This window comes from Cavia porcellus, unplaced genomic scaffold (genome assembly GCF_034190915.1).
Source record: "Cavia porcellus strain 051 isolate PalLab524CR breed Dunkin Hartley unplaced genomic scaffold, mCavPor4.1 scaffold_32, whole genome shotgun sequence".
NCBI lineage: Eukaryota > Metazoa > Chordata > Mammalia > Rodentia > Caviidae > Cavia > Cavia porcellus.
Genome location: NW_026947515.1, coordinates 4899358 through 4927215, shown reverse-complemented (window position 1 = coordinate 4927215; position 27858 = coordinate 4899358). Strand labels below are relative to the sequence as shown.

Sequence of the window (27858 nt, the reverse complement as noted above, 5' to 3'; positions counted from 1 at the left end):
CTTATGTCACGTATCCTGATGTGACGGTGACCCTGTTGTATTCATCTGTTTAACCTCTTCCTGTCCGAGCTCCCGCCCTTAGCCTATAAAAGGTGTGATCATTTTCTGAATAAACCGAAGGCTTAATTGGATTATCTCGACTTGCCTTCATCTCTTTTCTCTCCCCTATGTCTTTTATTTAATCCCCCTTCCCCCTCCAGGAGTTCTGGATAGGTTGATCTGCAGGCCAGATCAAGTGGCGCTCAGCGTGGGAGCTCCTGGCATGGAGGAGTTGACGAGGGAGCCAGCCATTCGAGAGACAGCCGGCTTAAACTGAAAGTGAAAGCAAATTGAACCAGAGACCTCGGCTGAGGAGTGAGTAAACTGAATCAAGGATTAAAGCTTAAAGCAACAGAACATTAAATTAAGTACTGAGACCTGCGCAGATGACTACCCAACATCCTGCCTGAGTCACAGTGAGTGAACAGCAACCCCATTTCTCTTCCCGGACATGGGTCAAGTACTGAGCGAACATGAAGTGTTCGTGGGAGGCCTTATAAAGGCATGATAGACAATAGGGGTAAGGGTTATATTATTGCAGTATTTTCAATTTATTCATAAGGTTCCCCCTAGAGGGTTCTATAGATACCAAGAGGTGGAATAGAGTAAGAAATGCTTTAAAAGATTATTATAGAGTTTTCTGTCCAGAAAAGGTTCCTGTGACCACCTTTACATGTTGGAATTTAATCTCTGAGCTGCTTGCCCAGAGGAATGCAGACCCTCAGGTTGAGGAGACAGTTGCACTAGGTGAGGCTGCCCTGCGTGACTCCATTAAATCTACCTCAAAACCATCCTCAGAAAAATCTGAAGCCTCTGATTTCTCAGATGCAGAGAATGATGGCCTGGGCATTAGCGGTCCTCGTACATGGTGATCTGCCACCACTTCCACCTGTTGACATGATCAGCAGGTCCCAGGATGGCAGCCCGCCACTCCCTGTGCCTCCATAGCCAATTGGGGATTCATATAAGCCTTTAGACCCCGGCATTTCTGATTCTCAGGAGGTCAACTGGGAACAACCAACACAAGCCTCTACATATCACTGTAACCCTGTTGCAGCACCAGCCACTATTAGGCTGTCCCCTGACTATGATGATGCACTCAGCATCTGCTCTCAACCTTCTAGCACATTAGTGGAATTAGAGCAAAATAAAACAGATCTTTTAAAACAGATACAGCTAGAAAAAGAATGCCAAAATCTTTCAATTCAATTGCAGGCCCTCCGAGCTACACAGTTTTATAGTGTCCCTGAGATGGAACCTGCCTCCAGCATGCCTTGTAGTGCGCTTAAAACAGTGCCTGCCTCTGGCAGCCAGCCTAAAATGGCTTTCCTAGTTACAGAGGCCTTTACTCCCCCACAGGATGTTGAAGAGGGCACTGAACCACAAGCTGTTAGGATACACACACCTCTCACCGTGGCAGCCTTAAAAGTATTAAAGGCCGCAGTCTCTCAATATGGCCCGACTGCCGCCTACACCATTGCTGTTCTAGATTCTTTTACTCTGGGTTGGATTATTCCTAATGAGTGGAAAGACTTAGCAAAAGCCACCCTCTCCGGAGGCAATTGTCTATTATGGAGATCTGAATTTTTTGATCAATGCGAGGACATAGCCAGAGACAACGCCACATGGCCAAACCCCTGGACCCTCACTATGCTTACAGGAACAGGAGATTTTGCCACAAAAGAGACCCAAATGCAGTTTGATTCGGGCCTCTTTGCCCAGATTAATATGGCAGCCATTAGAGCGTGGAAACGGCTCCCCTCAGGAGGTGAGCCTACCTTATCTCTCACCCAAATAAAACAAAAGCCTGAGGAGCCCTTTTCAGTCTTTGTCAATCGCCTCTTACAGGCGGCAGAGCATCTTTTCGGCTCCACAGAAACAAACTCTGCCCTGGTTAAACAATTGGCTTATGAAAATGCAACCTCAGATTGTCAGGCTGCAATTCGACCACAACGCAAAAAAGAGGACCTATTGGGTTATATCCACTTATGTACAGATATTGGGCCAGTTTATCAAGGCCTAGCCATGGCTGCAACACAACAAGTTTGCATAGTTACACAACCCCTTTCTCGTCCTAAAAAAGATGCCATTTGTTTCAAATATGGCCAAAGTGGCCACAAGGCTCGTGAGTGCAAAAGAAAAAATCAAAATCAGTCCTCTACAAAAAAACCAGGGCTATGTCCTAGATGTAAGCGAGGAGACCACTGGGCTAATGAGTGCAAATCCAAAAGAGATGTTCATGGTAACCCTCTTCCCCCACAGGGAAATGGGTTACGGGGCTGGCCCCAGGCCCCCAATTCCGGACAAACCCGTGGGGCTCTAAGGTTTGTCCCAGCCAAAAAACCATCCATTTCAGACCTCTTCAGGGCAACCCCAGGGAGTGCGGGGTTGGACCTCTGTTCCACCTCCAACACAGTATTAACCCCTGACATAGGTGTTCAGATCATGCCCTCAGGAATCTATGGGCCCCCTCCCCCTGGGACTTTTGGACTTATTATTGGATGTAGTAGCACTACGCTTAAAGGATTACAAGTTCTACCCGGTATAGTAGATAGTGATTACACAGGAGAAATAAAAGTCATGGTTTCTCCCCTTGTCAGTGTCATACCAGTTAGGACAGGGCAATGCCTTGCTCAATTGCTGCTGTTGCCGTTGGCTCAAACATCTAACAAATCCATAACTCCCTATAACGTGAACTCCTTTCGTGAAGCTTCGGATGTATATTGGGCCCAATGTATCTCCAAACAAAAGCCCCTCATGACTCTATCTTTAGATGGAAAAAGTTTCTCAGGCCTCGTTGATACAGGCACAGATGTTTTCATTATCAAAAAGGAGGAGTGGCCTACTGCCTGGCCTTTAGAAACAACCTTAACACACCTCCAAGGGATTGGACACTCAAAAAATCCACAACGCAGTTCCAAACAACTGGTTTGGAGAGATCAAGAAGGTAATCAGGGACACTTACAACCTTATGTCATAGAAAGTCTGCCTCTTAATTTATGGGGTAGGGACTTACTCTCCCAAATGGGATTAATTATGGGAAGCCTTAATAATGTTGTCACAATGCAAATGCTTAATAAGGGCTACCTGCCAAAACAGGGCTTAGGAAAAAATAACATGGGCATTACTGATCCCATCATTCCCATCCCTAACAATGCTAAAGTTGGGTTAGGCCATTTTTCTTAGGGGCCATTGATGCTCCTGTGATCCATGCTAAACAAATTACATGGCTATCAGAAGAGCCGGTATGGGTCGATCAGTGGCCTTACCTCTGAAAAGCTTGCAGCTGCACAGCAGCTGGTGCAGGACCAGTTAGATGCAGGCCACATTGTCCCTTGTAATTCCCCCTGGAACACACCTATCTTTGTTATCCGGAAAAGGTCAGGGAAATGGAGGCTGCTACAAGACCTTAGGGTGATAAATAAGACAATACTCTTAATGGGGCCTCTACAGCCAGGCCTCCCCTCACCCAGTGCCATTCCCCTGGGAATTTTTAAAATTGTCATAGATCTTAAAGATTGCTTTTTCTCTATTCCTTTACATCCAAAGGACCAAAAGCGTTTTGCCTTCAGTCTCCCATCAATTAATTTTAAAGCCCCTATGCAGAAATTTCAATGGCGAGTTTTGCCGCACGGTATGGCTAATTCCCCCACACTATGCCAGTCTTTTGTAGCCACTGCAATACAGCCAGTCAGAGATCATTGGCCACATATCTATATTATTCATTATATGGACGATATCCTCTTGGCAGGAGATGATCAAAACCAAACCGTAAGATGCTACCAGGACTTACAGGTTGCCTTACAAGAGGCTGGACTTCAAATAGCCCCTGATAAAGTACAGCTTACTGATCCATATACATACTTGGGTTTTCAATTACGTGGCACTCAAATACTCTCTTCAAGGCCCCAACTGAGGCTTGATGGCCTCAGAACACTTCATGACTTCCAAAAACTATTGGGAGACATTAATTGGCTCATACCATATTTAAAACTAACTAAACATGATTTACAGCCCCTTTATGTGATGCTTCGGGGAGACATAGATCCAACTTCCCCCCGAGAGCTTACACCTGATGCCAGGAGAGCACTCAGTAAAGTAGAAGAGGCTATTGATCAACAAACTGTTTCCTTTATGGACTACAATGAGCCTTTACAGTTTCTCATTTTTAATACAAAGCTTTGCCCCACAGCAGTGTTCTGGCAACAAGCTCCCCTCATGTGGGTCCATATATCAGTCTCCCCAAAAAGAACACTTTTGCCTTATTTTCCAAGCTGTCTCAGACCTAATAATTCAGGGTAGAAAGCAAGGAAAATGTTACTTTGGCAAAGAAACAGACATTATCATTCAACCTTTTACAAAAGATCAAATAGATTGGCTACTTCAGAGTACGGAAGTGTGGCCTATTGCCTTAGCTTCCTTTTCAGGGACTATTGACAATCATTACCCTCCAAATAAGCTAGTTGTCTTTGCTAATCGTCACCCATTTATATTCCCTAAAGCCACAGCTTCACAACCCCTTCCGGGTGCCCTGGTTTTATTCACTGATGGCTCATCCTCCAGAAGGGCTGCTTATGTATCTCAAGACAATGTTTCTACCCTCCAGGCAGATACTTCCTCTGCACAATTAGCAGAGTTAGAAGCTATTCTTGCAGCCTTTGCTGCTTACTCTGACCAACCATTTAATTTGTATACTGACAGTGCTTACCTTGCTCAGTCTGTTCCATTATTAGAGACTGTTGCTACCATATGTCATGCTTCCCCAGCTGCAAATCTGTTCAAACAATTACAATGCTTCATATGGCTTCACCATCATAAGTTCTTTATTGGTCATCTGCAAGCTCATTCCAACCTCCCTGGGCCTCTTGCCCAAGGAAATCATTTGGCTGATGTTGCTGTACAAGCACAGGTTTTTATGGCTCAGGACTCCAAGGTGTCTAAGGCCCAACAAGCCCATCAGCTACACCACCTCAATGCTCCCACCCTCCACCTCCTCTATAAAATTACCCATGAGCAAGCCAGACAAATTGTAAAAAATTGCCCATCTTGCGCTATCCACTTACCTGTTCAACACCTAGGAGTCAACCGTAGAGGTTTAATTCCTAACACCTTATGGCAAATGGATGTTACCCATTTCAATGAGTTTGGCAATCTAAAATATGTACATGTCATTATTGACACATTTAGTGGCTTCATTTTTGCCACTCTCCAGACTGGAGAAGCTGCTAAACACATTATAGCCCATATGCTGTCAGCCTTCTCAGTTCTGGGATGTCCTCAACAGCTTAAGACTGATAATGACCCTGGCTATACCAGTACCTCCTTTGCTCAATTTTGCAAGAGCCTTAATATCCTCCACACCACAGGTATACCTTATAATCCTCAGGGACAAGGCATTGTTGAATGTGCGCATTGTTCTCTTAAATTCACCATAGATAAAATAAAAAGGGAGACATAGTACCCCACCCGGGGGTCCCCTATAAATGTCCTTTCACATGCTCTTTTTATTTTAAATTTTCTGACCCTGGATGCTTCAGGCTGCTCCACAGCATCTCGGTTTTGGCATACTCAAACTCAAACACGGTTTGCATCTGTTTTATGGAGAGACCCACTAACCAATGTGTGGAATGGCCCTGATCCAGTCCTTATCTGGGGACGAGATTCAGTGTGTGTTACTCTCAACAAGATAGAGAAGCTAGATGGCTACCTGAACGCCTCGTAAAACAAGTAGACAGTTTTTTAAAGACCCCATGTAACGCCCAGGAATAATGTTATTTCCTGAGGCACAATCCCCTGTGTTCTCTTACAGGTGACACATCTCCCTGGAGCCTTATGCTGCTTAGTCAGCCTTCTTGAGCCACGCCACACCCATGGTGAATTTTAATCCCTGCCAAACAGATTACAACTGCTGACAGCCATACACAGAACCCCATGACTGCAGAAGAGGCTTTTCTCGCTCTGGAGGAACATACACCAGCCAGTTAGACTGCATCCAGTGTTATGCAAGGCATGCTCCAAGACATAGGAGAATGACTTCATACAAAGACACCAACAAATGGCTATCAACCCCTTCTCCTCGATTTGGGGGGGGGAGTTTTTCCCTTACCTAATGCCCCTTTTGGGTCCCCTAGCTGCCCTATTGCTTCTCATTTCTGTGAGTCCTTGTATTTTTCAGAGGATTATGATGTTCATTAATTACCAGATAGATGCATTTATGGCAAAGCCCATTCAGGTGCACTATCATCAGCTGGAGATGGCAGATCAACAAACCTACCAGGAAAGAATTCCCATGAGTGGGCCATATGATGATGCGGCCTAACTGCCCTGGAACAATGGACAGGCAGTCAGAGATGGGCAACTAGGACATGCATGTTAATTCCAACGGCCACCTAAGATAGGTACAGGACCAACTGCTGTTCTGCAAGCCCATGACGGGTAAGGCCTGGTTGGGTTCATGCAATGAGGTCCTTGACCTAAGACAGACGCTGTCCTCACAGGGCCTGCCATATTCTTAATTAAATAATATAAAAAGGGAGGAGATCTAGGGAGCCGAGTGACAGGTATTGCTGCCTCCATGCCTCTCTCTATGGGCACTGCCTCTGCCTACATTAACCATAATCCTCTCCTGCTTACGTCACATATCTGGATGTGACAGTGACCCTGTTGTATTCATCTGTTTAACCTCTTCCTGTCCCAGCTCCTGCCCTTAGCCTATAAAAGGTATGATCATTTTCTGAATAAACCGAAGGCTTGATTGGATTATCTCAACTTGCCTTCGTCTCTTTTGTCTCCCCCATGTCTTTTATTTAATCCCCGTTCCCCCTCCAGGAGTTCTGGATAGGTTGATCTGCAGGCCAGATCAGATATGGAAGGGTAACTTATTTCCTTCCTTTGGACATTCTATCAGGAAACTGGGGAACATTCTGTGGGGCCTTATTAATGGATCTGGGAATCCAGAATGATCCTCCATTTTCTTCTCTCTAAAATTGGAGGCCGTCTTAAGACTCATAGGTTCTGTTAATGCATAGACTTCTATTCTGCCTGTCCTCTATTGAAGTGATGTGAGCATGGTAGTATTCCTTAGTGAGCCCTGTACCACAAGCCTCTGTGGGCCATTTGGCATGTGGGTTTTACTTGAGCTCCAACCCTTTTGAGAAGTCATGTTCATGACACCAATTCCATGTCTCTCCACTGTCTCATCACAGATTGGAAGTCAGCCAGCAGAGACCCTGGCAGAGGTCTGTACAGCAAGCCAGGTACAGGCAGATGGACCTCACAGCCTGAAGGAGACTCTGGACTTAGCCTTCCTGGACAGCTGCCCAGCTCCGGCCATTCCTCTCTGGTTTCCTCCATGACTGACATCTCAACCCCACAGGCACCAAAGCTGAGAAGGTGAGTTCTTACTTTAGCAGCCCAGCGAAACTTGGCCACCTGCAGATTAAGGTCCTAGTCATGTGCAAGTTGATCACTCAGTCCCAGTTTACAATGCTGAATGATGAGGTGCTGAGTGAATTGAGAACTCAGGGTCACTGGGGATGAAATGGTAGTCCAGGCAAAGTGGTTAGCTGTGGCCTTGGCCCCATGAAGACATACAGTAGAGGCTGTGCTGATTCTCATGAATGATCTTCCATCCCCTTTACTGACCAACACTTGGGGGAAGCTGTTCTATACTTTGGAAAGGAGATTGGAGAGTCACTATATGGGCCCCAGGGTTTGTTCAATGCAGGAAACCCTGAAGACAGCAAAGAATCCATAACTGTCACATATCATGGAAGAGAAAATAGGTATAATAATGCTACAAATATGCATGAAGACACACTGTGTGCAGACACATTTCTGGGTATTGGCCGTGACCTTGTAAGCAGAGCAGATGCAACTCCTGCCCTTTTGAGTTACAATGTCCTTTGGAGGCCACAGAGTCACTATTTGCAGCAGAACAGATATTGCTCACCTAAAAGCCATTTTTTGGACCCCAGGCCTCCCTTGGTGTGGGTACAGACCATGCATAAGTGGTTACAGCAAAGGATCACTGACTAAGCTAGAGACTGCAGAGAGGCAAGACAGATACCGACTGAACTCTCACTTCTCAGATATTCGTGGAGCAGCAGCCCTGATCCATTGAGTGCCACGACATGGCAAATAGCAGTCACTGCCTTCACCAAGCTGACTGCACTGGGGAGGGGAAGGGAGACAATGTGTCAGAAAGTACAAATGTGATACAATTATGCAAGGTCTCCCTCTCACAGAGACTTCTTTTAGCCACTAAGGGTTTTTTGGGCCCAAAGTGCCCCACTGTGGGTGGGAGAGGCTGTGGCTGGATGCTGTACAGACTGGGCAGAAGGCCTACACACCACTCCCTACAGATGAGTTGCCCAGGTATATCAGGCCTCCCACTCAGCTGGCTCCCTTCTGCCCCAGATCCACATCTTCTATGCTTGAGTCTTCATTTGAACTGTACTTCCATGTAAATCCCCAGGCTAAGCTTCTTCAGGAACAGCTAGAGCATCCTGAACCTCCCAGGCCTGAGTTCCAGAATTTGTGGGCTTGTGGGGAGGGGATATGCCTCGGAACTCAGCAAAGTGCCCAAATGCTCTGTGACCCAGGAGCATGAGATCCTTAGCAGTCAGTGTGGGGATGTAGTCTGGGAGGCTTTGCTGGGGCTGAGCTGATGCACATAGCTGCCTCTGAGAGGCAGTGGGAAGGTTTTGCCCAAGAAATCCATGGACAGTTTGTGATATTTTCTCTTCCTGAAATTACAGGGCCAGTTTCCATCCATGCATAAGTTGCACCTCCTGACCTTGTGCCAGCTCCACCTGCAGCTCCCTTGCCAGCTCTGGCCCCACAGCAAGAGCCAGCACCTGGAATCCCTTGTCCATCAGCTGCAGAGCTGGACCTCCTGGGTGCTCCACAGCAGGAGTCATCTCTTGAGTTCTACCTGTGGGCAGCTCTTGACCCATACCTGCCATTCCCCTCTCTTCCAGTTTTATTTATCATTGTATTCATTGCTACACTTATTTCTCAGAGATTTGTTAGTGACAGAACAAAATAAATGAAATTTAACATTTTAATGAAGTTTAAAGTAATCAGCTTGCTGACATTCAGTGTATTCTCAATGTTGTGCAGATATCCACACTGTCCAATTCGAGAATGTTCTTCAAATTTTTACACAATGATGTTTTTTTTTTACTTTCCCCTCCTGCTCCACCCCAGCCACCAGTGATCTTACATTCTCATAATTAACTTATGTTACATTTCCCACATCAATGCCATCAAGTTTTCTTTGCCCAGAGAATGGTGATAGTGGCTTTTTAGGGTTAGTTAGATTTAGGGTTCAGGTTAGAGTTAGGGTTAGGGCTGGACTAAGCTTCTAAATATTGCATCTTACCCACTGCATTGATGATAAAGAAAGGACAATCCAGACAAAGCAGTGCTTTGTGCTGGCAATGACTTGGTCCTGAGCTAGGTTTTCAATGCCTGCAACATTGAGAACAGTCACAAGTTGATGGACTGCACCGTTTTGCACAAGGTAGGGTGTAATTTCCATTCTATGCATTACATGTGCCATGTACCTATCAGAAACATAATCAGTACACACTGTAAATAGGTACTAATAAAAAGTATGATAATTTATAAGCAAAACACACAGCAAGAAAATCCACTTCTGATATGTGGGAATAAAAGCACAACTGATGAAAAACCTCATGCCAGAAGAACACACTCTACCTGGCCAGCACTGAGTCCTTCATGCACATGCAAACCTGAAGATCAAAGCATCAGCTGTCCTCAAACTAAGACCTCACTAATGCAATTTTGGGGCCAACCTTACTATCATGGGAACTGCACTTTTATACTTTGCTCTATGCAAAACCTAACAGAGACACATAGAGATCTCACTTTGTGCTGACTACTCAAGATCCCCAGAAGCAGCTCACTTGGGAAGATACGTGGTACCACACTGCCAACAGCTGGTGACGAGTAAGTCATGGAATAGAAAGTGAAAACAAAATGCAGGCAAATCTTCTGGAAGATCCCTCAGTTGGGCTCCCAAGTCCAGCCTTTGTAGCTCTGCTCAGACTTCTGATTTCTAGCAAAGTGATCAAAATAGCTGTCTTCTCTGTGGCCTCAGGATACAGGCTCAGAAGTGGGTGTAACACTGACAGCTGGAGGTACCTCTTGCCCTTCTATAATTACTGTCTTGGCAGAGAAAGCCCCTTGTCTTCCTCTGCTTTCCTCCCCTGCCTGCCCAAGGGAAGTTCAAAGGCTGAGCTGCTGCCAAGCGGGCTGGGTGGAGATGGCTAGCAGGGCATTCAACATACATTTTATCAACATAATTTTATATGTGACATGATAAGAACAGGTGCCTTGCAGAGTACATGAGGACCTTTTTTCAATAGGGGTTGTAATGGGCATGGGTTCTCCCTACCACACATTAATGCTATACCTGGTTTTAACACACTATGAACCACAGGAAAAGAGAGTCCCCATGGGTTCAGGAATCAAGGGAGGCTAAGATATTCTGGTAAGTAGTGCCACAGTATGACAGTGGGGTCAACAGATAACACTGTCCTTGGCCTTCAGCCTGGGGACTGACTCATCTGAGTACATGGTCTGACCAGTCTACTTGAAGGGTGTGCATCTGCTGCTTGGGGAGCTGCATTCCAGTTCAAGGTCAGAACATTTTAGATCTTTAATGCTCTGTGCATACAGAGGAGGGATGGAAGTGACGCAGATGTTTGTCACAGGGCTTAGGAATTGATCTTCAAGGTGCAATCATGAAACTTGGTCTCTTTCCTAAAGCTGTACCCCAAAAGAGATTTGGGTTTTAGAATGTTCTATGTGCCTTGGAACAGGGGACAGAGGCTTTAGTTTTGTGGGGTACTAAATTTCCCTGTGTCTGTGGTATGAGGTTTTCTCAGAGATAGGGTGGTGAATGGATATTTTAATGGGTAAAAGGAGAAGAAATTTCACAGAGCCAACATTAGCAACAGCAATAAACAAGCATCTTTATTATCTAGCATGGATATATCATCTGTCATTAGGCATTACATTCTTGCATACTGTCACAAGCCTTAGCACATCCATGGCTGTCTATGCTAAGTTATGCTTATACACTTGTGTCCATGCTGTGCATATGCTATTTAGTTGGGTCAGGTCCATACAGGTCTTTAAAGCCTTTGGGGTTGAAACAATGTGAAGCGGTTTCCCACATTCCACCACCTCAAAGATCAGGGAAAACATGCTTATTGTAAATGACCCATATGGTGGACTCATGCACACAAAGACCACAACCACAGGAAAGGTAAAGCATAATACCACTAATCCCACCGCAGTGCAGTTTATGGCCACCCAGATTGAAGAGGATCCCAAGGATTCTCCCCACTGCATGTGCAGGTCTTGCTGCAAGGCCTGGAGGGTAGAGAACTCCACATCCAATTCTTTAAAAATTTTTTTTATTTAAAGAAAGAAAATAAAGTTAAAAGAAACAATAAAAAACTAGCATACAGATCTCAAAAAAATTAACATCATCAAATCGCTAGTTGATACATTGCATCTTGTTATCTTAAAAATAATTGTTAAAGTTACAAAACCAAAGTGTAAAGGCTAAACACTCAAATATTTACAGTGCAAACTCTTCTTATCAATGATTAACAGAACTTTAGTAATATGGGCATCTATCTTACACACTATACATACTGTTACATCCTTTAGAGCACTTTCCTTTCTCCTTTACAATACGTATTATACATTTTGGATCATATTACTTTGTCATTTTTTAGTATGCTTTACATCATAGACACAATTTGATATTTACTACTGTGAGTGTTGTTTATTTCACTAATGAGGATATTCTCAAGTTGCCTCCATTTATCTATAAAGAACTCAAGACCATCCTTTTCTATATCTGAGTAGTATTCCCTTCTATAAAAATACATTTTTCATCCACTCTGCAGCTGATGACCATTTTGGTTGTTTTCAAGGTTTAGCTATCACATATTGTGCTGCTGTGAACATGGGTGCCCATATATCACTGTGACATGACATTTTCAGATTTTCTGTGAAAATACCCAGGAAAGGAAAAACTGGCTTGAATGGAACTTCCAATCCTAGTTTTTTGAGGAATCTCAATACTGATTTCCACAGTGGTTGCACCAGTCTGCACTCCCACCAAATCATCAAGAAGGTTATACACCATGACCAAGTGGGATTTACCCCAGGAACACAAGGGTAATTCTTTTTTTTTTGGGGGGGGGTAATTCTTGATGTTCCTTTTTCCCTGCAGCCTCACCAACATTTGTTATCAGTTGATTTCTTGATGGCAGCCATTCTTTCTGGAGTGAGAGGAAATCTCAATGCTGTCTTAATTTGCATTTCTCAAATGATCATTAATGGTGAACCTTTTTTTTTATGTTTATTTGCCATTTATATATCTTCATCTGAGAACTGTGTGTCTATTTTTGATGCCCATATGGGGAGACGGTCTTTGAATCTGGGGGGCTTAATGTTTTTAAGTTCTTTATATATTCTGTATGTAAGTCCTTTGTCTGAGTGGCTGTTTGCTAAAATTCTTTCCCATTTTGTGCGTTTTCTTTTCACTTTGTTGTTTATTTCTTTTGAAGTGCAAAAATGTTTTAATAATATGAGATCCCAGTTGTTGATTCTTTGAAGTATTTCCTATGTGGTTTGCATTTTATTCACAAATTCTCTGCCAAACCCAATGTTCCCAAGATTTCTAACTATCTTGTTTTCCAGTTGATTTAGTGTTTCTTTTTTAATATTTAGATCCTTGATCCATTTGGACTTTAGTGTATGGTGATAAACATGATTGTAGTTTCAGAGTTCGGCATGTGGAAAGCCAATTTTTCCAACACCATTTATTATGGAGGCTATCTTTCTTCTAGGGAACATATTTAGCTCATTTGTCAAATGTAAGGTGGCTGAGTGTCTCTGTGTTAGTGTTTGCATCTTCTAATTTATTCCATTGATCCTCAGGTCTCTGCCAGTACTATGATGATTTTTATTACTGTGGCTCTGTAATGTAGTTTTAAGTCAGGAATTGAGATGCTTCCTGTCTTGCCTATGTTACCCAAAATTGCCTTTGCTGTTCTAGGTTTCTTCTGTTTCCAGATGAATTGTAGGAATATTTTCTTTAGATCTGAAAGGTATGTTAATGGCATTTTGATTGGGATTGAATTGAATCTGTGTAACAGTTTTGGGAGAATGGTCATTTTCAGTCCTGCTTGTTCCTAACCACAATCGAGGAATATCCTTCCATTTTCTAATATCCTCCGCAATCTCTTTTTTTAGCATAGTATAATTTTCAGCACATAACCCTTTTATATTCTTGGCTAGGTTGATTAGTAAGTATTTCATTATTTTAGGTGCTATTATGAAAGGCAATATTTCCATAATTTCTCTCTTATGGCATTTGTGTACAGGAATGCTATTGATTTTTTGAGTGTTCATTTTGTGTCCAGCTATGCTGCTGAATTTGTTTATTACCTTTATTAGTTTTTTAATGGAGTTTTGGGGTCTTTTTTGTAGAGTATCATGTCATCTGCAAGTAATGATAACTTAACTTCTTATTTTTATTCCTTTAATTTCACCCTCTTGTCTGATTGCTCTGAATAATATTTGCAGAACTATATTGAATAGGAGTTGTGATAGTGGACATATTTGTCTCCTTGATGATTTTGGTGTGAAAGCTCTCAAGTTTTGTCCATTTAATATAACATTAGCTGTAGATTTGTCATCAATGGTCTTTATGAGTTTGAGATAGATACCATCTATTGTAACTTTCCGTAGGCTTTTCATCATGCACAGGTTTTGGATTTTATCAACAGCCTTTTCTTCCAATTTTGAGATGATCATGTGACTTTTATTTTTGGCTCTATTGATGTGGAGTATTTCATTTATTGATTTGCTTATTTTAAACCATTCCTTTATTCCCACTTGGTCATGTTGTATAATCTTGTTGATGATTTGCTGCATTCTATTTGCCAATATTTTATTGAGAATCTCTGCATGAATGTTCATTAGTGAGACTGGCCTATAGTTTCCTTATTGGTTGGGTCTTTTTCTGATTTTGGTATCAGAGCGATACTTGCCTCCAAGAATGAAGTTAAGGAGGACTGCTTCTCTTTCAATTCATTGAAGAGTTTAAGGAGTATTGGAGTTAGGTCTTCTCTAACCTTTGTATGGAATTCAGCCATGAATCCATCAGAACCTGGGCTTTTGTTTGTTGGTAAGTTTTTAAATCTTTTTCAATTTCAGTAGCTGATATTGGGTCATTCAAAATCATTTTATCATCTTCATTGAGCTTTGGTAGTTCATGTTGTTAGAAATCTTTCCATTTCCTCTGTTTTCCACCCTAAGTGAATAGAGATTTTCTGAGTAGCTATTCATGATCTTTTGAATTTCCATGGAATCTGTAATCATTTCTCTCTTCTCAGTCATTATTGGGTGGATTTCAGTTTTTTCTTTCCTTTTCTTGATAAGGCTGGCCAGGGGGTTGTCAATTTTGTTTATTCTCTCAAAAAAAAAAAAACCCCAGCTGATTCCTTAATTCTTTGTAACATTTCTTAGTTTCAATTGTATTAATTTCTGCTCTAATCTTTACAATTTCCTCGCTTCTATCAGTGTTGGGGTTGACTTCTTTATTTTCTTGAAACTTGAGATGAAGCATTAGGTTATTTATTTGTGTTCATTCCATTTTCTTCATGTGACTATTTATTGTTATATATTTCCTTCTGAGGACTGCTTTCATTGTGTTCCATAGGTTACGGTATGTTGTATTTTTGTTTTCATTGTATTGTAAGTATTGTTTTGTTTGCTCTTTCATTTCATCTGTAACCCACTGGTTATTCAGAAATTTGTTATTTAATTTCCATGTATATGATGGCTTTGCACTGTTTTCCCATTGATTTCCAATTTTATTGAAATTTGGTCTGATATTATGCATGGGATAATTTTGTTCCTTTTGCATTTAGTTAAGCATGCTGTATGGGTTAATATATGATCTATTTTGGAGAAGGTCCCATGTGCAGCAAAGAAGAATGTACATTCTAATATAAATTATGATGTGGTTGGGTGGAACACTCTGTAAACATCCATCAAGTCCATTTGCCCACAGGTATTATTCAGTGATGGTATTTCTTTGCTGACTTTTTGTCTCATTGATCTATCTCTAACAGTGGGGTGTTAAGGTCTCCTATTGCAATTATATACTTGTGTTTTGTTTTTCATGTCCATTAGTATTTGTCTTATATAGCAGGGTGCTCCTGTATTTGATGAAAATATATGTGTAATTCTTCCTCTTGCAGTTTCTCATTTACACGTATGTAGTGGCATTCTTTATCTCTTTTAAAAATTTTAGGTTTAAAGTTCACATTTACTGCAAAGAGAATGGCTATCCTGCTTTTTTCTGGGTTCCTGTTTCATGGAAAACTGTTTTCCATCCTTTGTCTTTTAATCTATGAAGTTTTTTTTGAGTAAGATGTGTTTCTTGTATGTAGCATATTGTGGTGTCCTGTTTCTTGATCCATTCTGTCAACCTGTTTCCTTTTATAGGTGAGTTGTGCCCATTTACCTTTATGGATATCACTGATATGTACTGATTTGACTTTGCCATGTTGTATTCCTGTTGCTGATTTCCTGCTTTTCTTCCTTGTTCAATTTCTTGCCCAGCCTGGTCATTTCTTTCTGTTGTTCTGGAGATTGTGGTCATTTTTATCTCTATCTAGCATCTCTTTCAGTAATCCTTCTAGGGTTGGTTTGGTGGACATGAATTTCTTCAGTTGTTCTTTGTCATCGAAGTATCTTGTTTCTCCATTAAATTTAAAAGACATTTTTCTGGGTACATCAGTCTAGGTTGAAAGTTGTTTTCTGTTAGGGCTTGAAATTGTTCACTCCAAGCTCATCTTAACCTGAAGGTTTGTGCTGAAAAGTTTGCCTTAATAGTAATCATAGTCTTTCCTGGACAGGTGAGTTGTGTCTTTTTTCTAAAAGTTTTAGTATTGTTTTTATGCTGTATGTCTGGGATCTGAATTATTATATGTTTGAGAATAGACTTATGTTTGTTGTGACTGTTTGGAATTTTGTGTGTCTCTTATTTGCATATCAGAATTTTCCCCATCTTTGGAAATTTTTCTGTTATTATTTATGTGAATAGATCAGTTATGTCACTTGCATTGACTCCTGCATCTTCACTGATGTCTATGAGTCTTACATTGCTTCTCTTGGCATCATGTTGAAGCTTCTGGATTGTCATTTAATGATGCTTTGTTATTTTTGTATGTTCTACACATTCATGATCACTTCCAGCAATACTGTCCTCAAATTATGAAATTCTATCCTCACCTTCATTTAAATGGTTTGGTCAGCTTTCAATATATTTTTTGTTGTTTGACTATCTCTTTGCATATGTTTCATAGATTCTGCTTGTTTTCTACATTGTTCATTCAGTTTCAGTTTACCATGCTCCTGTATTTTTGTTTTACCTATTTCTTTTCTAGCTATGTTGAGGAACTAGTTTACTACAGTTGTTATTTCTGTTATTTCTTTACATGAGACATTATTTCTAATTCTATTTCCTCTATAGCATCATAGATTTGTTTCATTACTTCATTTGCTATCTTTTGAGGTTTCCGAGTTATGACTTTTAAAATCCTCTATTTCAGTTTCAGTTGGTCTTGCTCCTGATGGACTAGATGTTTGAGATTGCATTTTGCCTTTTTTGTTGTCATTTTCCAACAGGTATAACACACATGGTGGGACCATTTCACTCACATTTTGCTTTGATGCTTTCAGCCACTCCCATATTCCAAAGTTGTCTAGATTGTACACTTGTATTATGGGTAGAGATGAGCAGTTCCCTGAGTCCCTCTCCTTGGGCTAGGGGCTCCTCCACCTCCATCTTCTGTCAAGTAGTAGGCCTATCATGCAATACCAATGAACTGTCAGAGGGACTGTCCTAGTCACGGGGCCTTAACTTCAGGAGAAGTCAGTACTCCAGGAGCCAGCTGTGATTCCAAGGCCTCCATGTGATTCAATTCACTAAATTGAGTAGTATCAATAAATACAGTTTAACAAACAATAGCTGGGTGTGATGGTACATGCGTGTAATCCTGGCACTTAGGAAGCTGAGGCAGGAGAATAGTTGCAAGTTCTAGGTCAGCCTAATTTACATAATGAATTGAAGGCCAGCCTGAACTACACAGTGAGAGTCTTAAAAATAAATTAATAAAATAAAATAAGATAAACCCTGGACTAAAGTAAGGAATTATCTTCTAGTTCAAAGCATGGGCTTCTTCAGAGGATTTACTTTCGAAGGTGTGATGGTTTGTACCTGGGTGTCCCCACCAAAGCCTCATGAAGTCACAGAAGCAGCTAAACCTAGCATCTTTGATTGGTTCAATGTTTAGTGCTGTGATTGGTGATGAAAGTGCTTCACCTTCCTGGGATTTGAATTATCGGGAATGGGAGTCCCGTGAAGGGACACAGAATGGGGTGATGCATCCATATATGAACTGAAGGTGGAGGAAAGGCAGGCAGGAAACACTCCCACTATCCACTCACTTTTCAGGTAGTTATAGAGCAGCACCCTGTTGAGCACCCATGATTAAAGTAACACTGCAGACTCCACTCTCTTTCTCACAGAGGCAATATGCCACAAGGGTGGAAAAGGGAGTTGCATTTCAGGCTTCCTAAAGCGTGGAGGACAGGTGGTCACAGCACTGTCCAGGGAACTCTGTGAGCAAGTGAGGGCTGATTATGGTTAGCACACAGGATACCCTGGGATACATTTGGGAGGGAGGCCAGACCTGTAGTGCTGCTTACACCTGTCCTTCTCAGGATCAGAGTTTCCCATCTTGGCTCCTGGCAGGTGGTGCTGAGGAAGGTGGGACAACCAGCCCAACCTAATCTGATTGAGTTGGGGCAAGCCTAGCTCACTGAAAATGAGAACTACAGTGAGAAGGAATTGGCCTGGGTCTCTTGGTTTCCGAGGAGGACATGGGGCACTTTAGATGGAGAAAGACTCTCAGACTTGGGGCCTCCTGCAACACAGAGGCATGCAGAAGTGAGTGGGGTGAGGCAAAATAGGTAGCTTTCCTAGTGTGCATTTGTGCACAAAGCTGTCCCTGACAGGCCCTGGGAGGCTTTGGGGCTTGCAAGGAGCACGGATAGTTGGGGATTTTTCTAAGGCAAGGCTGGTACTGGACTGAGATCTTGTGCCAGCCTCACCTCCAATGACCTCACCAGCTCTGGGATCAACCTGAAAATCAAGGTCAGATACCCCGTCTGGTGGAATTCCAAGGCAGGTCTGTCACTGGCTCCATGGTAGGTGTCCTCAGCTCCACTTAGGGCTCAAGTCTTGCAAAGTACCGGCCCTTCATTTCCCCTTCACTTTACCTCTTCTATTTTTCTCAGTTTTCATTTCTACTCTTAAACATATAGTTCTATAAAACATTAAATTCTAAGATAATTTAATTTTAAGTAAGGATTTCATTAATTTCCACATGTTCAGTTGAGTCACACGTAAGCACATTATCAATTGGTACAATCTTCACATCTGTCTAGTTCCAGATTTCTGCTCAGTGTTGGACTCATCCATACCCCTGTTCTCTCCTGCTAATCCCCACCCACCGCTGGCCTTTCTCTCACTGTGATTTACTACCCTGGGTTTTTCATATCAGTGCATTAGATTCTGTTAGGCCAAACATTCCTGGAGGAACCTGGATACTATTGCAGCTTGATAGAAGAGAAAACCACAGATAGACAAAATATACAGGGAAAACGTAGAGACCATTGTGTATGTACTCATCTTTTCATGTTGGAAAATGTTTTCCATGATTTCAGTGATACAAAGTGAGCTACAAAGGGCTGATTCATTGCATTTGAAAAAGAGCAATAATGCAAAAATCACAACAGGAAACTTTTCTTTACAACCAATAGTCAGATAGATGGTTTTTATTGCAAGTGTGAAAGAGGTTTCATGAGTTCATTTTGTGAGGGAAATGACAAATTCTTCTAACTCAAAGGGAATTACCAGACATGGCCAAGAAGCACACAAAACACTGAGCCTCCTAAACCTGATTCATGCAGGCACACATCCCTGAAATGTGCTGTTTCTCCATCCACTGACATATTTTAAGGCAGGTGCTGAACAACAATGGGAAGGACATGGGGGGCAGAGCACAGCCCTATCTTGCAGCTCGATCAGAGCTTTAAACAGCCTTCTCCAGAACTCCTAGGACTAAGAATAGAGTTTTCTCCCACACAGAATGCTGCACAAATTTTCAAGAGTTTGATTCACAGTACTCTATGAAGCAGGAAGGAACTGGGACCCTCCCTAGCCTCCATGTACAGTATGCACAGGAGAGTTGTCTGGACAATGCTGCTCACTGCAGCTGGGGGGAACCTTGCCCTGGCCCCAGGAACACAGATCTGCAGGGCTAAGGCTGACAAACTCATGGCATGACAAGGTTTTTCCTGGGCCAACCAGTGCACTGGGCATCTCTACTGCAATCCAGTGACTCCCAAAGCCAGCGACAGCACTGGGAAAGGGCATTTGGAAGCCTGGGTGTCGAGTCAGGTGAGGGGCAGCCCTGTCTGGAACAGCTGTGTAAAGTATGTCCCTCTGGAGCTAAACCTCCAGCAGATCCCACTCATTGCCTTCATCAGGTCTGATTCCGAGGATGTCACACAGAAGCACAGCAACATACTTGAAGTTTACTCAAGCTAAATCGTTTAGCTTCCCTTCAAGAAATGACTGAAAATGCACATCTGGAAAATCAAGGATGAGAACATTGCTATGCATTTTGAATAAATATACTGATCCTTTACAAGACATGGTGGCAATGCCCGTGGGTGGGACTGCTATGGCAGAGATGAGGACTCTCATGAATACAGGTTTTGTAACTGCAATAGAAAAATTGCAAATAAATGATGCATGCACATGATGTCATGTTTGTATTACACTGAAGTAAGGGGAATTGAGGCAGCAACCTAGATTGACTGAGCTGCCTCAGTAAAACCAGGGCACAATCTACCACATGATTCCATCATCCAATTGTGAAAGCTCAGCAACTTGGTTCCTGCTTGTTGCTGCTGTTGGTTGACAATTTTGAGGTGTTTCTATCTTTGCCAGCCATCTCTGCCTCTCTTAGCTTCTATCCCCAGGGTGTAGATCAGGCTAAGTGTTTACAAAAAGTTCCATCATGATTTCAGGACCAGTGGCAGCCTCTCATGTACTGGAAATAATTCTTCAAGTTTGGCCATAAGAAACCTGATACAATGTGCTTGAGAGGAAATGAAATTATCTGATATAAATGCAGGAAACTCATTTTGTCTGTGCCAGCCTCAGCTGCTCCAGAAGCCCATATATTTGAGGTAAAAAGATATGAGTCCGAGTGTTGGAAGGCACAGTAACATCCCCAAGTTCAGTTTCTGCTTTACTTCACTCATTCTACTAAGGTGCAGAATGGATTCTGAGTGTTCAAACACATAGGGTGTGAACTGCAGTAGAAGTCTGTAAAAACTTCAATTAACTGGCGTGTAAAAAGACAAGGAATGTTTTTTGGCAAAATACACCTCTAAATACGTATTTGAAGCATCAAAGAAACCAAGAAGACAAAGATGAAGAGGAAGAAGAAGAAGAAGAAGAAAAAGAAGAAGAAGAAGAAGAAGAAGAAGAAGAAGAAGAAGAAGAAGAAGAAGAAGAAGAAGAAAAAGAAGAAGAAGAAGAAGGAAAAAGAAGCAGGAAAAGAAAGAAAAACAAAAATTAATGCCAATGTGTGGTGTTTTGTCTCCAATGCCTCTGCCTCATTTAAAAGAAAAGGGTCAAAATTTGCAGAAATGGAAGGGTCACTGTGGAAAATGGACTTTGCCCCAAGGCACTGATGGTGTGTCTGGCCCACTATGAATGTCCAATCCATGGCAGAGCCTGGAGCCTTTTGGAGGCTGAGGCCAGGACCCATGAGTTGAGGCCCCTGGGGCTGAGGTGGCAGAGTATTTTCTGCATCCTCATGGCTCTGCCTTATTGTGCCTGCAGGGCTGCAGCAGGGATGCGGTGGTGGAAAATGGTGTAAGGCAGGAGGTGCTGGGCTCCTCTGCATGCTGCACACTCCCTGCTTGGCCTAAACACAGAAATATTCAAGTCCTCCTTGCTGGAAAAAGAAACTCTGAAGAAGATTCTGGGTGTCCTCTACCAGACACAGACAAACACAGTGATTTCTCAGGTAGGGAGGGCAGGACACCCACCATAGTGGGATTCACATAGCTTCATGTGTTGGGGGTTTAAAAGTTAGTCGTGAATGATGTGTTGCCTTTGTGAATAAAAAGACTCCTTATTTTATATACTATAAAGTAAAAGTGAAGCTTGACTGTTCTTCTATATGCATATCCTAATTAAATATAAAAGAATAGTATGTCATCCATTTCCTCTCACCTATTCAAGAAAATACCAACTATTTATTCTTAAGTGAATTGAACAGAAGAGAAGTAATACTGAATGGAACACTATAAATAATGCAGTGGAAAATAAAATGGAAAAACCACAAAGGCATACCTCCCAGGATGAGAGGTCTGCCATTGACAAGCTCCTCTCTCCTGTCCTCACCTGCTGTGCAGGCCTGTGTCCCTTCACTGCTGGGTGGAGAGAGAGCCAGGACACAAGCCCTCTTCCATCTCAGGAAAGATCAGGGACATGGCCTAGGACATGGCCTTCTTTCAGAATTTTCAGTGGCTTTAATTTATAATTAACTCAGCCGCTGTGCTGTGGAACATTCAGGGTTTCTAACAGTCCACACCTTAACTGGTTAAGAAGAGAATATCATGTCTGTCAATTTCATTTTATATAATGACTTTCAGAAGTGGAATTTCCAGGTTAAATGTATATAAGGTGAACTTGAGGGTCACAGATTTTTCACCTGAAGACTCAGCATAGAGTTAGAACCTGGTAGAGGAAGACTGAATCTGCTCAGATCTATGTGGAGATCTAAAGTCAGAGAGATGGTCCAGGCAGAGGTGCAGGACACCATGGCTAAAAAAGGCCTGGTCCAGGTCGTCTCATCCTTGAGTAAGTTCTCAGGAAAGCATCACACACTGCACGCTGGACAGAAGAGAGCTGGAATGGGTCCAGAGCTCCTCCCTACATGCCTGAGGCCCCCTCTCTCACTCCGGGGAGCTCTGAATGAGAAGGTCAGTCTGTTAAAGAGCCCAACTTGACTAAATGTTTTCCACCCAGGTGCAGATCTGAACTGCCACATGTGGACTCCCCATAGCTATGGAGCAGGACAGGTGTTTACAGGGGGCAGGTCAGGAGATGGGGACACTGCAGGCAGGTCAGGGTATGAAGCCTTAAATAAGAGACCAGGCCCTCACCATGCCCAGTTTCCTCCAGTAGTAACCACACCCCACAAGAATGTGCATTAAATCTGAGTAACTGAAAGGAGTTACTCACACAATTATATATTATAGAGATAGTTTGAAGATACAAAATTAAATGGTAGCATCTGTAAGTAAAATGAGATGTGACCCTTAATGGATATGTGGTGTCCATTGATGTCCCCGAACCACATGCATCAGAAGGAAATAGTATGATGAACAGAGCAATAAGGAGCACAGGCAATGGGTAAACATCACAGCTCGTTAATAACAACAACAAAGCTGAGATACAATTAGTGCACTGGTGAATTTTATCCAGTTTGTAACAAAGAATAAATACTGATTGTTTTTCAATTCTTCAATCAAGTTGAAGGAAAAACCACCACCAACTTCTTTTAAGTGACAAAGTAATCCTGAGAATAAAGCCAGACAATAATGTGTTAAAAATATTATAAATGAAAACACTCTGTTGGCTAATATTCCTACCAAACATACACAAAAGTGTTCAGCTAAATGTTTGCCACGTTAACTCACCAGAATATTCAAAATTAACCAACATGATCAACACTGGGCTCAATCTCAGTGGTTCAAGAATGGTCCCTCTCACACAAACTATCTGTTTCCACTGGTTTTAACATGTTGTATCTTACTATATTTTCTATATGCGATAGTATAAACAAAAATTTTTTATAGGCAAAGAGATAATATAGAAACTGTTGTTCATTTTTTGTTAACTGGTTCTAAATATCCTGTAATTCTTTCATTCTCTGGAATGGATTCACACTGTCTTGATATGCTTGATGCTATAATATACGAAGTTATACTCAAATAATTCAAGGAATGAGGCACTATGGTGACTGCTATTATGTTAGATTATCTGGGAGTGAAACACAATGATGCTTAAATTGTTCCATTCTGAATAGTGTAGTTTTATTACAATGTCCACTTTTATCTCAATCTTCACCATTTTTTAAAAAATTAAACTACTTTTTCTTATTTTTTTCAATTAAGGGAAAACTAAATTAAAAAATAGCAGGATATAGTATAGTAACTTTTTTGCTTTCCTATTAACCTTATTTGAATCCCAGTATTGCTCTTACCATCTTGTTCTGTGTGAATTTACTATATTCTATTTTGTTTGATAGTATCAAGTTTGAGGGTATAGGCAACCACTTTGAAGGCAATAAGATTTACTATGATGCCTATTATGCTTTGACTATTATCTTCTTTTGAAATCTTGTAAGGTCTCCAGTCTAGATTTTATTGGTCTTCTTCTGTACTGTTTTGATCAATTCTATTATACCTGATGATATAGGCAACTCTTTTTAAAAATAGCAAGAGGCACAATGGTAACCATTTTTGATCACCTGATATTCTATTTTTGCATCATGTACTATGCCCATTATTCTGTTCTAACTGACTCTGTTTTGTTTAGTCATGTTAGGATTTATTCTCTTCAAAAAATATAATAAGAACAGTGGGAATAAAAAAAACCCAAAAAGTTTAATTGTTATTGTAAAAGAGAGGAAAGGAAGGTGGTCTAAGGGATGTAACTGTATGCTTCAGTGTGTAGGATGGAAAACCATATTACTGAGCTTTTGTTGGATCACTGAACAGAACCTTCTGCAATCTCACTGTATGAATGTCTACTTTATATGCTTTAATTTTATAATATGGACAACTGTTTCTAAGATGACAATATGTAACCTATTAACTAGTGATTTCTTATTGAATTTTTTCTTGAAATTCTGTATTACTTGTACCCTTTTACTACTTTGTTTTTTATTTCCTTTTTTCTCTTTAATTAAAAAAATAATCAAATCTGGAATGGATATCTTTTATTTATTTATTTATTTTTGGCTCTGGAGATCAATCTCATGACCTCACACTCGCCTGGCAGGTGCTTAAGCCACTGAGCTAAATCCCCAGTCCACCAATAGATATCATTTACATCTTGTCATCTTCAGAGTAGTTGCCTCTTCTCTTGAACTTGATACCAGCAAGCATACCAAATGTGAATAAAATCAGTCAAGGCCAAATATCATTCAAACAAACCAGCTTCAAAGAAGATCAGTAGTAGAAGACAATATAAGTAATATAGCATTTCAGCTTTAGATAATAGGAAATTAAGGATAGTTACCATGGTATAACCTGTTATTTTGGGGTTATCTCTCTGTGCCCTCAACTCTAATGAGTAGACAGACCACAGAAAAATATAACCAAACTAAACAGAGCAACAAGACTACTGTAGCTTTTAAATCCTGATACACTTTTAACAATGTCCTCTGCCTTTATTTAGGAAATTCCTCACCTTTCTCCTTCTCAGGATACTATTATTGACTGTTCAGAGTGATATTAGGCTAGTCTCTTATGTTCAATTTCAGCATACATAAAGATAAAGACAGCTACTATGAAGAGAATGAGAGACATTATGGTAGTCATTGAATTCACCAAAATCAGTCTTGAAGACCAAAAAATCCTGCATCATCCTGTAATTATTTGATTAGTTCTATAATGTTTGGTATATATTCAATGTGTGTGAAGATGGGAACAACTATTTGGAAGAAAACTAGAGACAGTAAGACAAACAGTGAACATCTCCAGTGGATTTGCTTTGAAATCTGTGTTTCCTTAATTGTTTCCTTATGAACTGTTCTGTTCTGTTTTGTCATGTTTAATCTTACCCTCTTTAAGAAAAAAAAAGTGTGCAGGACAGATACGCATACTAGTAACTTTTTGTTGGATCATTGAGGTTAACTGTTGACAGTGTCATTATTTGAATATCACTTTGTATGCTTTAATTTTGTACCTTGAACAACTACTTCTAAGGTGACAATATGAAACTAATCAACTAGTGATTTCTTATTGTTTATTTTTCTGAAATTCTGTATTATTTCTACACTTTTTCTCTCTTTAAATAAGCAACATTACAATTCCCCAAAAATATAAAATTTAAGTTTTAAAGACAAAATATTATGTACATAGACACTATGCATACTTGAAAGTGAAAAGTCCATCTCAGTTTAGCATGTTTAATTACAAGATGCCATGTTGAAGCACAAAGACACTTTAAAAAATCTAGAAAGGTACAAGTGATTAACTGAAAACCATAAAACATGTGCACTTGACTAGAGCTCCACCTCATATTTGTCATTTCTGGAATATTTGTGAAGAAATATTGACATCTAACTTCTGTATTGATTATTTCTTCAGGTCTCCTTGGGATTTTAAAAGTAAACTTAGATCTAAAATGTCTGAACAGTGATGCTTTTTCTATTTAACAAAAAACATGGATTGCCATATTTCTCACATTGTTAATCCACATTGGATCTGTGACCAGTGAGCTCTTTCAGATATGTAACAATGATCATGTATGCTGAGAGTATTCCCATAACATATAAGATTTATCTCTTGTGTGACTTTCTTCATGTATTTCACTTACAATCTAGCTGCTGAAAGTGTCTCCACTTGCTTACATAGCCAGTGGTTCTTCCCAGTGTGAATTCTTTCATGTATTTTGCAAAGACAGTATGTGGTAAAAGCTTTGCTACATTGTTATATACATAGGGATTCTCTCCAGTGTGAAGTCATGGATGTATTTTACCATATCCATGTGTGGTGAAAGTGTTCCCACATTCTTCACATACACAGGGTTTCTCAACAGTGTAAATTTTTTCATGTATTTGACAATGAGCATTTCTGTTAAAACCTTTCCCACATTCCTTACATATATAGATTTTCTGCCCAGTGTGAAGATTTTCATGCATTACACAATATGTAGTGTGCTCAAACCATTTGCATGATGCTTATATACACTGATTTTATCTTGAGTGTGAACTTTCATGTTGCTTACAATGTCTATGTAGGGTAAAAACTTTTCCACCTTGCTTACATACATATGGTTTCTCTCCAGTGTGAATTCTTTCATGTTTCTTACAATCTCCCTGTGTTTTAAAAGCTTTCCCACATTGGTTACATACATAGGGTTTCACTCCAGTGTGAGTTCTTTCATGAACCTTAAAACATCCACGTGTGTTAAAGGCTTTCCCACATTGCTTACATACATATGGTTTCTCTCCAGTGTGAATTATTTCATGTGTCTTACAATATCCCTGCGTTTTAAAAGCTTTCCCACATTGCTTACATACATATGGTTTCTCTCCAGTGTGAGTTCTTTCATGAACCTTAAAACATCCACATGTTTTAAAAGCTTTCCCACATTGCTTACATACATAGGGCTTGGCTCCAGTGTGAATTCTTTCATGAACCTTACAATTTGCACGTGTGCTAAAACCTTTCCCACATTGCTTGCATACATAGGGCTTGTCTCCAGTGTGAATTCTTTCATGTATCTTACAATATCCCTGTGTTTTAAAAGCTTTCCCACATTCCTTACATACATAGGGTTTCTCTCCAGTGTGAAATCTTTCATGTTGCTTACAATGTCCAGATCTGGTGAATCCTTTTCCACATTGCTTGCATACATATGGTTTCTCTCCAGTGTGAATTCTTTCATGTTGCTTACAATGTCCAGATCTGGTGAATCCTTTTCCACATTGCTGACATACATAGGGTTTCTCTCCAGTGTGAATTCTTTCATGAACCTTGCAATATGCACGTGTGTTAAAAGCTTTCCCACATTGCTTACATATATATGGTTTCTCTCCAGTGTGAATTCTTTCATGTATCTTACAATATCCCTGTGTTTTAAAAGCTTTCCCACATTCCTTACATACATAGGGTTTCTCTCCAGTGTGAAATCTTTCATGTTTCTTACAATTTCCAGGTTGGATGAAACCTTTTCCACATTGCTTGCATACATATGGTTTCTCTCCAGTGTGAATTCTTTCATGTTGCTTACAATGTCCAGATCTGGTGAATCCTTTTCCACATTGCTGACATACATAGGGTTTCTTTCCTGTGTGAACATTTTCATGTATTTTAAAATGAATTTTACTGCTAAAAGCTTTCCCACATTTCTTACATATATGCAATTTCTGCCCAGTGTGAAGGTTTTCATGGATTACACAATAAGTACCTGTGCTGAAAGCTTTCCCACAGTGCTTACATTTACAATGTTTTCCTCTGGAGTGAAGACTTTCATGTACTTGACAATATGTATGTGTTGTAAAAGCTTTCCCACACTGATTACATATGTAGGGTCTTTCTCCCCTGTGAATTCTTTCATGTTTCTTACAAATTCCATGTGTAGTAAAATCTTTCCCACATTGCTGACATACATAGGGTTTCCCTCCACTGCAATATTTTTCATGGATCTGAACACTGTGTTGTGTTTCTGTTTCTTTCACATTCACATTACCTTCTGCAGTACCAAGGAATACTTCTTTACACTGATTCCAAGATGTATGTCCATAGGATTTCCCTAGCTTGTCATTTCTGTAAAGAAATAAATCACGTATAGGAGTTAAAACCATA

General features: G+C 40.8%; 1 protein-coding gene across 1 annotated transcript; it reads right to left on the bottom strand.

Annotated features, from left to right (window-relative positions):
* Positions 1-231: 231 nt before the first annotated feature.
* LOC134474477 (zinc finger protein 709-like) lies at positions 232-27185 on the bottom strand (the record flags this gene model as incomplete). The annotated part of the gene is made up of 3 exons (XM_063242647.1): positions 232-312; positions 9425-9513; positions 26315-27185. Coding segments are annotated over 3 exons (1041 nt in total), but the record flags the coding sequence as incomplete, so codon positions are not given.
* Between the last annotated feature and the right edge of the window lie 673 nt (positions 27186-27858).